The sequence below is a fragment of the Bison bison genome, unplaced genomic scaffold, assembly GCF_000754665.1.
Source record: "Bison bison bison isolate TAMUID 2011002044 unplaced genomic scaffold, Bison_UMD1.0 scf7180017864270, whole genome shotgun sequence".
NCBI classification, from domain to species: Eukaryota; Metazoa; Chordata; class Mammalia; order Artiodactyla; family Bovidae; genus Bison; species Bison bison.
The window spans coordinates 5,130,187-5,143,143 of record NW_011494842.1 but is presented as its reverse complement, the minus strand read 5'-3'; the positions used below and the strand labels follow the sequence as shown (position 1 = coordinate 5,143,143).

Here is a 12,957-nt window from a genome sequence, read left to right as displayed (position 1 = left end):
CCCCAAGGGCTCCCCCGGGCCCTCGGAGCCCAGGTCCGTCCTCCCCCGCCAGCCGCGCAGGGAAGACGAGCTCTGCCCCTGAGCCAGTCGGGCTCCTCTTGGCCACCAGGCTCACCTGGCCGTCGCCAAGTGTGGCCTGGTCGGGGTCCCCACCACCACCTCCTCCTGGGACCCTCCACCGCAGAGACACCAGCGCTGAGTCTCCGCACGACCTCTGCCACAACACGGCCGCCCCCTTGCTCTTGTGAGTGCTTGGTCAGGACTGCCCGCCTGCCAAACCCTCGCTGCCCCTGAGATGCCAGGAATCGGGAAACGGGCACCGTCCCTCTATTCGTGGAGCTTGAAATTTAGTGAAAGTGATGGACGGAAGCCAAATGCACACATTTATACAGGAATGAGAAATGTCAGGATACCAGGGTGGGGATCTGTGAATGATGGGAGGACCTAAGTTAGGTTAGAGCTCAGAGGCATGGTCTCTGAAGACACTTAGGGAAGTGGCTGGGAGCTCGAGGAAGAGTGTGTGTGTGTAGGGGAAAAAGAGAGACACATTTTAAGTAGAAATGTGGAAAAGAAGTAGAAGTGTGGAAAAGCTGAAAGAACTGATGGACTTCCTCAAGAAGACAGTTCACTGAAGCACAAAAAAAGTGAGAAAAAGGAGGCTAAAAGATGAGACTGGAGAAGTTACATGGAACCAGGCGCTTGTAGGCAATATTAGGATTTTGACTTTATGCTAAATGTGATGAAAACTATTGATGGGTTATAGGAGATTAAAATCGCAAGCCCAGGACTGGTCCACCATTCCTTTTCCAAGTCTGGACAGCTCAGAAAGCCAGATTTTCTAAACATTTGGTGGCAAGATTCATTTGGCAATTCTGACCTGCTGATGGAAAGGGTCAGCTGGATCTCAGGGCTCTTATTGGTTACCCATGGTTCTGTAGCTTCATTGTGTGTAAAGATACAGAGATACAAATATACACATACATACCATACGAGTGTATATGTTTTTTAATTTTTGGGTCTTTTCTTAAATTGCAGTGTCATTGATTTACAATATTATATCAGTTCCAGGTGTACAACACAGTGATTCAATACTTTTATAGATTATACTCCATTTAAAGTTATTACAAGATAATGGCTATATTCTGTGCTGTACTATAAGTCTTTGTTGCTTATTTATTTTATACACAGTACTTTGAATCTCTTAATACCATACCCTTGTCTCGTTCTTCCTGCCTTCCGGTTCCCCACTGGTAGCCACTAGTTCACACTTTGTGTGTCTGTTTCTGTTTTGTCATATACATTTGTTTGCTTTATGTTTTAGGTTCCACTTATAAGTGATAACAGAGTATTTGACTTTTTCTGTCTGACTTATTCCACTAATCTTAATACTCTCTAGGTCCATCCATATTGTTGCAAATGGTAGAATTTCATTCTTTTTTTTATGACTGAGTCATATTCCATTGTATATGTACCACATTTTTATCCATTCATCTGTCAATGGACACAAGTTGCTTCCACATTTTGGGTACTGTAAATAATGCTGCAGTGAATGAACATTGGGATGCATGAACCCCTGCAATCTAATTGCCATGTGGTAGCTAGAATTATTTAAAAAAAATAAATATAGGGCAGTAGTTTAGTGGCTAAGACTCTGAGCTTCCCATGCACAGGGCCAGCGTTCACTCCTTGGTTAGAGAACTAGATCCCACGTGCCACAACTAAAATCCCACGTGCTGCCACTAAAAAAAAAGATCGTGCATGCTACAACTACAGATCTGCATAGCACAACAAAGATCGAAGATCCCGCGTGCCACAACTAAGATCCAGGGCAGCCAAATAAATAAATAAATATTTAAAAAATATACAAATGGACTCACTTTGTAACTTCCCTTAGTAGCTTCACGTATCTCTATAAGTAAAAGTCAAATTTCTCATCAGAGCCATTGGGGCCTAACGTGATTTGGCTCCTGACTTTCTCTCCAACCTCACCTTATTCCACTCCCCCATCTGCTTTATCTGTTTCAGCTGCTCGAACCTTCTTTCTGTCCCTTGAACACAGCAAACATCTTCCCACATTTCTACCTTTCCCTTGGTCCCTGGAGTATTTGTCCCTCAGATCTTTCTCATGATTGTTTTCTTCTCATCATTTATTGGATGTCACTTTCGCAGGAAAAGCCCCTTAGACACTTGCACTGAAGTCAGGTGAATAATATATATATATATATATATATATATATATGGCTCAGACAGTAAAGAATCTGCCTGCAATGCAGCAGACCTGTGTTTGATCCCTCCAGGGTCTGGAATATCCCCTGGAGAAGGGAATGGCGACCCACTCCAGTATTCTTGCCTGGAGAATTCCATGGACAGAGGAGCCTGGTGGGCTACAGTCCATAGTGTCACAAAGAGTTGGACACGCTAACAGTCACTCATCACATATAATATACATATATAAACAGCATTTACTACTGTTTCAAATGTTTTTCTTGGTTCAGTGTTTATTGGGTTGTTGTCTTTCTTGTCATTAGGTAACTTCCACAATCATAATGGACTTCTCTGTATTATTCAAATAGAATTCACTGAGCCTAGTACATAATAGTTGCTCAAAAAAGTATTTGTCATTTATGGTTTGGGGAATTAATCTTTGTGGGGCTTCTGGAAAGCAGGAAGGGGCTCCCACTCCAACACAGTTTTGAAATCATGACACCTTAATTCCCCAGGGTCGAACCTGTGCCCCCTGCAGTGCAAGGTGGAGTCTTAACCACAGGACCACTGGGGAAGACTCTATACCTTATGTCTCTTCTATATCCTGTGAGAAATTAAGACTAACTTCCTCTTTCTCTTCTTTCTACTGTAAAGAAACATTCACAGGTGATTTTAAGAGACAGGCAACATTTTATGAAGTTTCATCTCATCCAATGGGTCTGTTATAGTGCTGAAGGTTTGTGCAAACTTTGGGAATTTTCAGTAATGGTGATAACATGATTGGGGAAAGGATACAGAAAAATGGAGGGAGATGGCTGATTATGGAAAACTGTTGGCATGATGAATGAACATATGAAAATTGGGCTCAAGACTCCAAGAGGTAATGAGTTCCCTTGACTTCCTTATTGGCTTTCAGCCCCGTGGGATGGAAACAGCCTTGACATTCTCAGTATCCTGCTCAGGGTATATGGTTTGAACCATATGAAATGGCTGAAATGTGACTATTTTGAGTTTATAAAAATATAATTTAATATGGTCTATTCTATACCAGGATTCCCAGGTGGCACTAGTGGTAAAGAACCCACCTGCCAATGCAAGACACGTAAGAGACGCAGGTTTGATTCCTGGTTGGGAAGATCCCTTGGAAGAGGGCATGGCAATCCACTCCAGTATTCTCGCCTGGAGAACCCCTTGGACAGAGGAGCCTAGTGGGCTATGGTCTATAGGATCGCAACAGAGCGACTGAAGGCACACACTCGCATTCTATATTAGTTGAATCTCTTCTTGGGGGTTCAAGCCAGATCAAGAGGTGATGTAGCAGAAACTGAGAGGCTAGAAAGGTTCAAAATAGTCACGAGAAGCACTGGCCTGTGCCAGGTTTTCAGTTCTTCTTGAGTTCTTTAAGGCATCACAGAATGCCCCTTAGATGCTCCTTAACTACAGGGTCATTCCGAGTACTGAGGATTCCCACTTTAGTTCCAGAGTGCTTTATACCGCAGGAGAAACAAGAGAAAACTAACCCCAACTTGTGCCAGAGAACCTCCAGTCCAGGGACACAGGGCTTATAAACCATGGGGTTTAGGGAGAAAGAAAAGGAGACAATAGATAACCAATAAGGACCTACTGTATAGCACAGAGGATGCTACTTAGTATTTTGTAATAACCTAAAGGGGAAAAGAATCTGAAAAAGAATATACATACTCTATATTATACTATAAGAATATATATACTATATATATAAAATAATATACATACTACATATATATGTAACTGAATTGCTGTGCTGTATACCTGAAACCAACTCAATATTGTAAATCAACTATGAAAAAGTGAAAGTGTTAGTTGCTCTGTTGTGTCCGACTCTTTGAAACCCCATGGACTGAAGCCTGCCAGGCTTCTCTGTCCATGGAATTCTCTAAGCAGGAATACTGGAGTGGGTTGCTATTCCCTTCTCCAGGGGATCTTCCTGACCCAGGGGATCAAAGCAAGATCTCTTGCACTGCAGGCAGATTCTTTACCGTCTGAGCTGCCAGGAGAGCCCAGCACATATGTATAATGTATACGTATGTATAACTGAGTTGCTGTGCTGTACACCAGAAGCTGACCCAATATTGTAAATCAACGATACTTCAATTGAAAAAAAGAGGAGACAGTGGGGACGCCACTTGGAACATCCTCACATAGAACATCCTCACATACTGGGAAGAAGAAGCAGGGTCACAGATCCTTTGGAGGACACAAGAAGGGTCTTCCAGAAGAGGTCTTTCTAATTCCTTTTGCATCCCCTTAACGTTTTCAGAGGATCGTTCCCATTTTCTGGCATAGCTTAATAGAATAAACGGAATCACGGACGGGAATTATTTTGAAATTATTCATAATCATTTTGGAGAGGGCAATGGCACCCCACTCCAGTGCTCTTGCCTGGGAAATCCCATGGACTGAGGAGCCTGGTGGGCTGCAGTCCATGGGGTCGCTAGGAGTCGGACATGACTGAGCGACTTCACTTTCACTTTTCAGTTTCACGCATTGGAGAAGGAAATGGCAGCCCACTCCAGTGTTCTTGCCTGGAGAGTCCCAGGGACCGGGGAGCCTGGTGGGGTGCTGTCTATGGGGTCGCATAGAGTCAGACACGACTGAAACGACTTAGCAGCAGCAGCATAAACATTTTGAATTATTTTGGAAATCACTTCTAAATCCTCTCAAAAACCTGAGGGAATGGGATGCGAGACTGGAGAGGTTTTATTAGAAGAGAGTTGAGAAGAAATATACACGTATATGAAGGCTCCTTGGGCAGGTCTCCTAAAGAGGGCAAGTATCCAGGCGCCTTTTGTTTGCAGAAGGAATCGAGGATTCATATGATAAAGATAGGGCTTCCCAGGTGGCTCAATGGATAAAGAATCCACCTGCGATGCAGGAAATGCAGGAGACTTGAGTTCGATCCTTGGGTTGGGAAGATCCCCTGGAGGAGGGCATGGCAACCCACTCCAGTACTCCTGCTTGGAGAATATCTCACGGATAGAGGAGCCTGGCGGGCTACAGTCCATGGGGTTGCAAAGAGTTAGACACGACTGAAGTGACTGAGCCTGCATGCAAGCACTCATGATAAAGATAAGTAGTCACTGGAGAGGATGCTGATTTTTGAGGGATGTGGCCTGGACACAGAGGTAAAGCTAACTCCCTCCCTCTCCCTCCCTCCACAGCAGCTCACCATCCAAGGTGTGCACTTACTTCGGGTGTTCCCAGCCCAAGCCAGGAGAGGGCTCAGCACCATCAGTATCACTGGCAGAATTACTGTCCAGGAGCCTGGGGGGAACCAAAGGCACACCATGCAGGAGAACAGAAGAAGGCAAAGTGCAGAGGAGCAGAAAAATCTCGGTGAGGACTAAGGCCCCCCTCCACCCACATCTCAAATATTACCAACCTAGGAACTCATTGCTCTATTCCTGGATTGGGTCGGCTCAGTTTGGGAAAGCCAATCAGATTCATCCGCGGATAACATCATCAGTTGCTGGTCAGATATTCAGTGTGCAGTTCCTCTTTTGAATCCTTAGGATTGTTTTAATTTTGTGCTTTATAAGTTTGATCCGTTTGTAGTTGTAGCATTTTAATTGGGGCCCTATCGTGAGCCAGCTCTGCTGGTCAGTGATGGTCACCTAAGTTTTTCAGAATCATCTCCCAGCGCTGCCTCTACCGTCAGTGGCACCTCTAGAATACACATAAGAGAAAGCCACTTATAGAGAGCGATCTGTGTGCAACGGAGGGTCTTGAAGGTACCTTTGCAGACTGTGTAACTAATAGTGTAACAGGGTCCATGTCCTAATCCCATCCTGCAGGGGCTCAGAGATAGGTCTCAAACCAGCAACTCTGCTTTAGAATAATCAGCATTTTATGTGAAAAAGTGATTAATCCCTTCCTCCTGGTTCCCATTTTTGACTCTCCTCTTTCTACTGGGGACATGTCCCCTTCTCTTGCTTTACCCGAAGGAAAGATACAAGCATGTTGCTCAGAACACATTGTAGAGTGTTCAGTAAACAGAACCCTATGAAAAAAACTATGAATTACCTCCTTTGATGCAATCATATGATTTAAATATATCATTCTACTTTTAGATTAATGATTACATCTTATATTAATATATGCAGTATCTGTGATTCAGAATGGACTTTAAAGGAAAGCTGTCTATCTAAAGTTCTGCATTAATTCTTTTTCTACCACAATTCTGATGAATAGTCCATCTTTACATGCTTTAATGTATCTAGTGACAGGAAACTCACCATGCTGCCATAAAAATGACTAGAACTGGTACTTTCCTGGTGGTCCAGTGGCTAAGACTCCATGCTCCCAATTCAGGGGGCTCAGGTTTGATCCCTGTTGAGGGAACTAGATCCCACATGCCGCAACTAAGAAGTCATATGTCATAACTAAAGATTCCACTTGCCACAACTGAGACCCAATGTAGCCAAATAAATAAATATATTTTTTAAAATGACTAGAATTTATTGAGGAATTTTTGAGCTGGCTTTCTGTATCATCATTTTATTGAATTCTCACATCATCTCAGTGATTGAATTACCAGAAGATGGACAGAATAAAATGGTGGAGAAGAATGACTTTTGCCAGGATGCAAATCTGATGAGTGATACTCTCCACACTCAACCAAGTTAAATGTGATTCCAAACCCCACAAGATCAGCTATTATTTCACAACAATTTACATTCAATTTCTGAAGAGAACAGGTTCCTTCAGTTCAGTTCAGTAGCTCAGTCGTGTCTGACTTTTTGAGACCCCATGAATCACAGCACGCCAGCCTCCCTGTCCATCACCAACTCCCGGAGTTCATTCAGACTCACGTCCATCGAGTCAGTGATGCCATCCAGCCATCTCATCCTCTGTCGTCCCCTTCTCCTCCTGCCCCCAATCCCTCCCAGCATCACAGTCTTTTCCAATGAGTCAACTCTTCGCATGAGGTGGCCAAAGTTCTGGAGTTTCAGCTTCAGCATCATTCCTTCCAAAGAAATCCCAGAGCTGATCTCCTTCAGAATGGACTGGTTGGATCTCCTTGCAGTCCAAGGGACTCTCAAGAGTCTTCTCCAACACCACAGTTCAAAAGCATCAATTCTTTGGCGCTCAGCTTTCTTCATAGTCCAACTCTCACATCCATACAGGGTCCTTAGATTAAAACAATTTTTTCACTTCATCTCAATGGAAATGTGAATCTATGAGAGGTTCATTTTAGTGAATGACAGCGTTTTATACAAACTGAGGCAGTTGCAGTGTTGCAATTCTAGTTCCTCCAAAAGTTTCCCCTCATCTTCACTGTTGCTTTCCTCTGGAAACAACAAACTTGGCTTGGATCTTTTCTAATGACACTAGAGCTCTTGTCCAAGTCTCCTTTTTATTGAAGATAAAAATGACTTGAACATTCCTAAACCCAGTCCATTGGTCTCACTTATTATTCCAGATTTTTCAGCATAATGTAGTGCAAGTTTGAACACTGCAGAAGAGAATCAAATGGTGCCTCACTTACTTTGGGAAAAAAGATTTCTTTGCCTGTGGAAAGTTCAAAAATTTTCTTGGACAGGTAGAGCTTGAGGAGCAGTCACTATTGTTCCTGGACTTGAGAAGCGTCTATGTCCCCAGGACCCCAGTGATAATTCAGTACTGCTAGTGGAGAAGGCAATGGCACCCCACTCCAGTACTCTTGCCTGGAAAATCCCATGGGCGGAGGAGCCTGGTGGGCTGCAGTCCATGGGGTCACTAGGAGTCGGACATGACTGAGCGACTTCACTTTCACTTTTCCCTTTCATGCATTGGAGAAGGAAATGGCAACCCACTCCAGTGTTCTTGCCTGGAGAATCCCAGGGATGGGGAAGCTTGGTGGGCTGTTGTCTATGGGGTCGCACAGAGTTGGACACGACTGAAGCGACTTAGCAGCACCAGCAGCGGTTGTGCAGTTGCCCCCAGGAAACTATCACATCTAATTCGACAAACAGAAAGTCATAATTTACTCAGAATTCACCAGTTGTGACAGTGTGGAAAGCCTAACAAAGGTCCACCTGAGATGGCAGGATAGAAGGAATGCCGAGGAAAAGTAACTCAATGTCGCAAATATACCAAAGCCCCGTGAAAGAGGGCACTACCAAAACTCATTCATGTAAATCCGACACAGAGTTTATAAACTCATACAAATTTCTTTTCAAAAAGGATGGGATGTATACATTTACGCGTAACCAAGATGTACTGCTTTAAATGTTGTAAATCTCAACTTTTCTTCAATACTAATTAAATATAAGGACAATTCAGGTAAAACAATGCAGTAACTGTCACCACACCATCATCCCTAAGGTGATCTTGAGGCTGAACTTCTTCACTGAAAGCAGGAGGAGAAGCAATCCTGCTCAGCTCCGACTATGTAAGAGACGTCTCAAGAAAGAGCTTATCTCCTGAGGAAAATGCAGTTAATTTGGTTTCTGGAATAAAGTGGTTCTCAGGGTAGAAGTTCTAGTCTCTGCTCTCGATGCATGAGACCATATGCTTGCTTCTGTGGGCAATAAATCAACACTCGGGAGCAAACAAGTGACATTACACGCACAGACCTTCACCGAACAACAAGCAGGTGGAAGTTTGTATCATTACAGGATGCTTTGAGTCCCACAAACTGTCACAGAATAGGACTCATTTGTAGAAAGCCTGGAAAGTTGCAATACCTCTGGAAAAATGGGTTCTTCATTATCGCAAGCTAGTTAGCATATAGAATGTCTCTCTCTTGTCCAAGTAGTTTAATATATTCTCTGTAGTTTTCAGAAGCTATCAGCACTAAGCTGGAAACTAAAGTGAGAAGCAGGTCGGTGGTTCCTTTATTTAAGGAAAAATATTAATAACAGGAAATGGATCAACAGGTCGCATTTCTTCTTACCAAGGGAGACGCACATCCTCCACAGAAGACTGTCATTTACAGGCTGCATCAGCCCTCAGCAGGCTTAGTAGGATGCTTTCCAGTGAGATTTTAGCGATGTCCTCTATTAGGAACTTTTAAAAAGTATTCTTATTTATTAATTTATTTGGTTGTGCCAGGTCTTAGCTGTGGCATGTGAATCCAGTTCCCTGACCAGGGATGGAAGCCAGGCCCCCTGCATTGGGGGCTCGGAATCTTAGCCACTGGACCACCAGGAAGATGCTTAAAGATGCTCTGGGGACAACAAACAAACAAAAACCCAACAAACTACAACAGTAACAACAAAAAAACCTTTTTCTGCTCCAGTACTCTTGCCTGGAAAATCCCATGGACTGAGGAGCCTGGTGGGCTGCAGTCCATGGGGTCGCTAAGAGTCGGACACGACTGAGCGACTTCACTTTCACTTTTCACTTTCATGCATTGGAGAAAGAAATGGCAACCCACTCCAGTATTCTTGCCTGAAGAATCCCAGGGCCGGGGGAGCCTGGTGGGCTGCCGTCTGTGGGGTCGCACAGAGTCAGACACGACTGAAGCGACTTAGCAGCAGCAGGTGCAGCAGCAACACTGTCGCGCGCCCCCTGCTGGCCGCCGGGCCCAGATCCGGACACCGGCTGGAGAAGCTTGCGTAGCCTCGCCCGCTGCGGACAGAGGTGAGCGAAGTGGCGAAGGTGCCAGGGGACTTCAGAGCGCGAAGGAGAGACCCCCGAGCTGTCGCTGGGGAGGTGGTGCGAGCGGACATCCGGAGCACTAACGGGAGAGACGCAGGCCCCCGACCGCGCCCTCCACGGCCCCGGCGTCCTGGCCCTCTGGACCCGGGGAGCCCAGGAGCAGGGCGGATGCCCTCTGGTTCTTGGGAGCTCGGCGGCTGGCGGGGCCGGGGTGTGCCGAGGGGGTCATGGGACTTCTTTTAGAGGATGAAGTTGCAGATGGTCAGGCTTCCCAGCTCCCTCTGTCAGGCCGAATGCCCTTGGTGTTAGGAGGGAGGTGCTGGTGAGACGGGGTACCCAGGGCATCTTTCAGGGCAGCACTGGGTAAATGTGCACCGTGGAAAATGTCCGCTGCCCATTTTTAATGGGATTTCCCCCCCATATTGAGTTGTATAATACTTCCTCAGATCCCAGTGATGCTTTATTGCGACTGTGCTGCCAAGTAGTTATCATCTTCATTTTACATTCTTTTTTTTTTTTAAACAAAAGAAAAACAGAGTTTATTAATACGTGCAGTGTGCTTATTTCACATTCTTTCATCAGCCTTTTTGGAGAAGGAAACGGCAGCCCACTCCAGTATTCTTGCCTGGAGAATCCCACGGACAAAGGAGCCTGGTGGGCTCCAGTCCATGGGGTCACAAAGAGTCGGACACGACTGAGCGACTAACACACACAAACACATTGAGTTGTATGGATTTTTAAATATATTTTGGATATTAACCCCTTTATCAGATACATGATTTCCAAGTATTTTCTCCCATTCGGTAGGTTGCATTTTTGGTAGGTTTCCTTTGCTTTGCAAGAATTTTTTACTTTGATGTAGTTCTACTTGTTTATTTTTATTGCTTTTGGGGTCAGATTTTAAAAAGTCATCAAGACCTGTATCGAGAGTCTGTGGTTTCAGGTCTTGCATTCAAGTCTTCAACCCATTTTGAGTTAATTTTTGTGTATGGTGTTATTATTGATAGTTGTCTCATTTCATTCTTTTGCATGTGGCTGTCCAGTTTTCCTTACACCATTTACTGAAGGTATTGTCCTTTCCCCATCGTGTATTGGCTCTTTTGTTTTAAACTAATTGACTGCAGCCATGAAATTAAAAGACACTTGCTCCTTGGAAGAAAAGCGATGACCAACCTAGACAGCATATTAAAAAGCAGAGACATTACTTTGCTGACAAAGGTCCGTATAGTCACAGCTATGTTTTTTCCAGTAGTCATGTATGGATATGAGAGTTGGACCATAAAGAAAGCTGAGTGTTGAAGAATTGATGCTTTTGAACTGTGGTGTCGGAGAAGACTCTTAAGAGTCCCTTGGACTGCAAGATCAAACCAGTCAATCCTAAAGGAAATCAGTCCTGAATATTCATTGGAAGGACTCATGCTGAAGCTGAAGCTCCAATACTTTGGCCACCTGATGTGAAGAACTGACTCATTGGAAAAGACCCTGATGCTGGGAAAGATTGAAGGCGGGAGAAGAAGGGGATGACAGAGGATGAGATGGTTGGATGGCATCACCAACTCGATGGACATGAGTTTGAGCAAGCTCTGGGAATTGGTGATGGACAGGGAAGCCTGGTGTGCTGCAGTTCACGGGGTCGCAGAGTCAGACACAACTGAGCGACTGAACCGAACTGACCAAATATATGTGAATTTATTTCTGGGCTCTCTATTGTGTTCCATTGGTCAGTTTTTATACTAAATCCATGCTGATGACCACAGCTTTGCAATGTGGTTTGAAATAAAGCCTGAAGGCACGATTGCTCTTACTGCATCTTCCATACTTCATGGGTTTCCCAGGTGGTGCTAGTGGTAAAGAACCCCCTGCCAATGCAGGAGATGTAAGAGGCACAAGGTCGATCCCTGGGTTGGAAGATCTCTTAGAGGAGAGCATGGCAACCCACTCCAGTATTCCTGCCTGGAGAATCCCATGGACAGAGGAGTCTGGAAGGCTACAGTCCATAGGGTTGCACAGTGTCAGACATGACTGAAGTGACTTAGCACGCATGCACATACTTTGTAATGTTTCATTTCACAAAATGTTAAGAATGAAAGGGGCTTTTAGGGACTAGCCAGGCAATTTGCCTCCATTTACCATAAATACAAATAATACCATAATGCAAATACAGCAAGTCCCCTACGTACACACCTTTAAGTTTTGAACTTTCAAAGATGCAAACCTGCCTTCCATCATGGTCAGGCTTTAGTGCAATTGCAGCTCGTCCTGTCTCCTACTGTTGACCCTTCAGCTCTGCCGTCTCCCACCTTCTCTCCCTCCTCGTTGGTTAACTCTTCCTGCCTGCTCACTTGATGCCAGCCCCTGTGTGCATGCCAGCTGTTGTCCTCTACTGCTGTACTTTTCAAAGAACTGAACTGTAAGATTAAAAATGTTTTATCTTTTGTGTTTGTTTTTTCAGGTATTATTTGTGTGATGAGTATTATAAACCTATTACTGTACAGTACTATATAGCCGACTGTGCTAGGCTAACTTTGTTGGACTTACGAACGTGGTCAGAACATGAACAGAACTTGCTCATGTATAGACTTAGTCTGAGGAGTGCATCTTTCCCAGCCAAGGTCACCTGCTAAGGCCTCCTCACGTCCAGTCCAGACATTGGTTCCCTTCTAATTTACACTTTCCTAAATATCACTTGGCCTATATGTTCAGAAGCACTTACAGGGAATGTTAAATATTTACACAAAAGCATAAAGAGGAGAGAGCAGCTGGTAGATCTCAGTGGCTTATCTTCAGGGACGCAGAAGCAGGGAGGCTTAATCGAAATGGAAAATTTATTAGCAGCACCCTTAAGAACCTGCTGTTAACCAGCCCATGCCCAGTTCTGAGAAGGGCCCATTCCCCAGCAGGGAACCTTGACGCCCTGGAATCCCAGGCCCATAGCCCAGGTCCCTTTCCCTACATCTGACACCACCAGGGCTTGAAGGATGCTGTTACATTTTCTCTCTGCAGGGTCCCCAAGGAACCTCCTGAGATGTGGCCTCATCCTGGGTTTCCACACTTTGCACTTTTTGTGCAGGTGCTAGTTCAGAAGGAGGCAGCCCAGGCTGGCTCCCTCCACTGAGACAGAAAGGCTCA

The 12,957-nt window shown here is 44.7% G+C and overlaps 1 protein-coding gene across 2 annotated transcripts in view; it reads right to left on the bottom strand.

The window, feature by feature from the left end:
- Positions 1–5,607, bottom strand: part of LOC104994876 (DLA class II histocompatibility antigen, DR-1 beta chain-like) — an 18,815-nt gene extending 13,208 nt beyond the window's left edge. For both annotated transcript variants that reach the window (XM_010848563.1, XM_010848564.1), the window contains exon 1: positions 5,434–5,607. In XM_010848563.1, coding sequence (XP_010846865.1) covers positions 5,434–5,533 — 100 coding nt within the window. In that variant the 5' untranslated portion in view covers positions 5,534–5,607. The remainder of the gene's footprint in view (positions 1–5,433) is intronic.
- Positions 5,608–12,957: the final 7,350 nt, after the last annotated feature.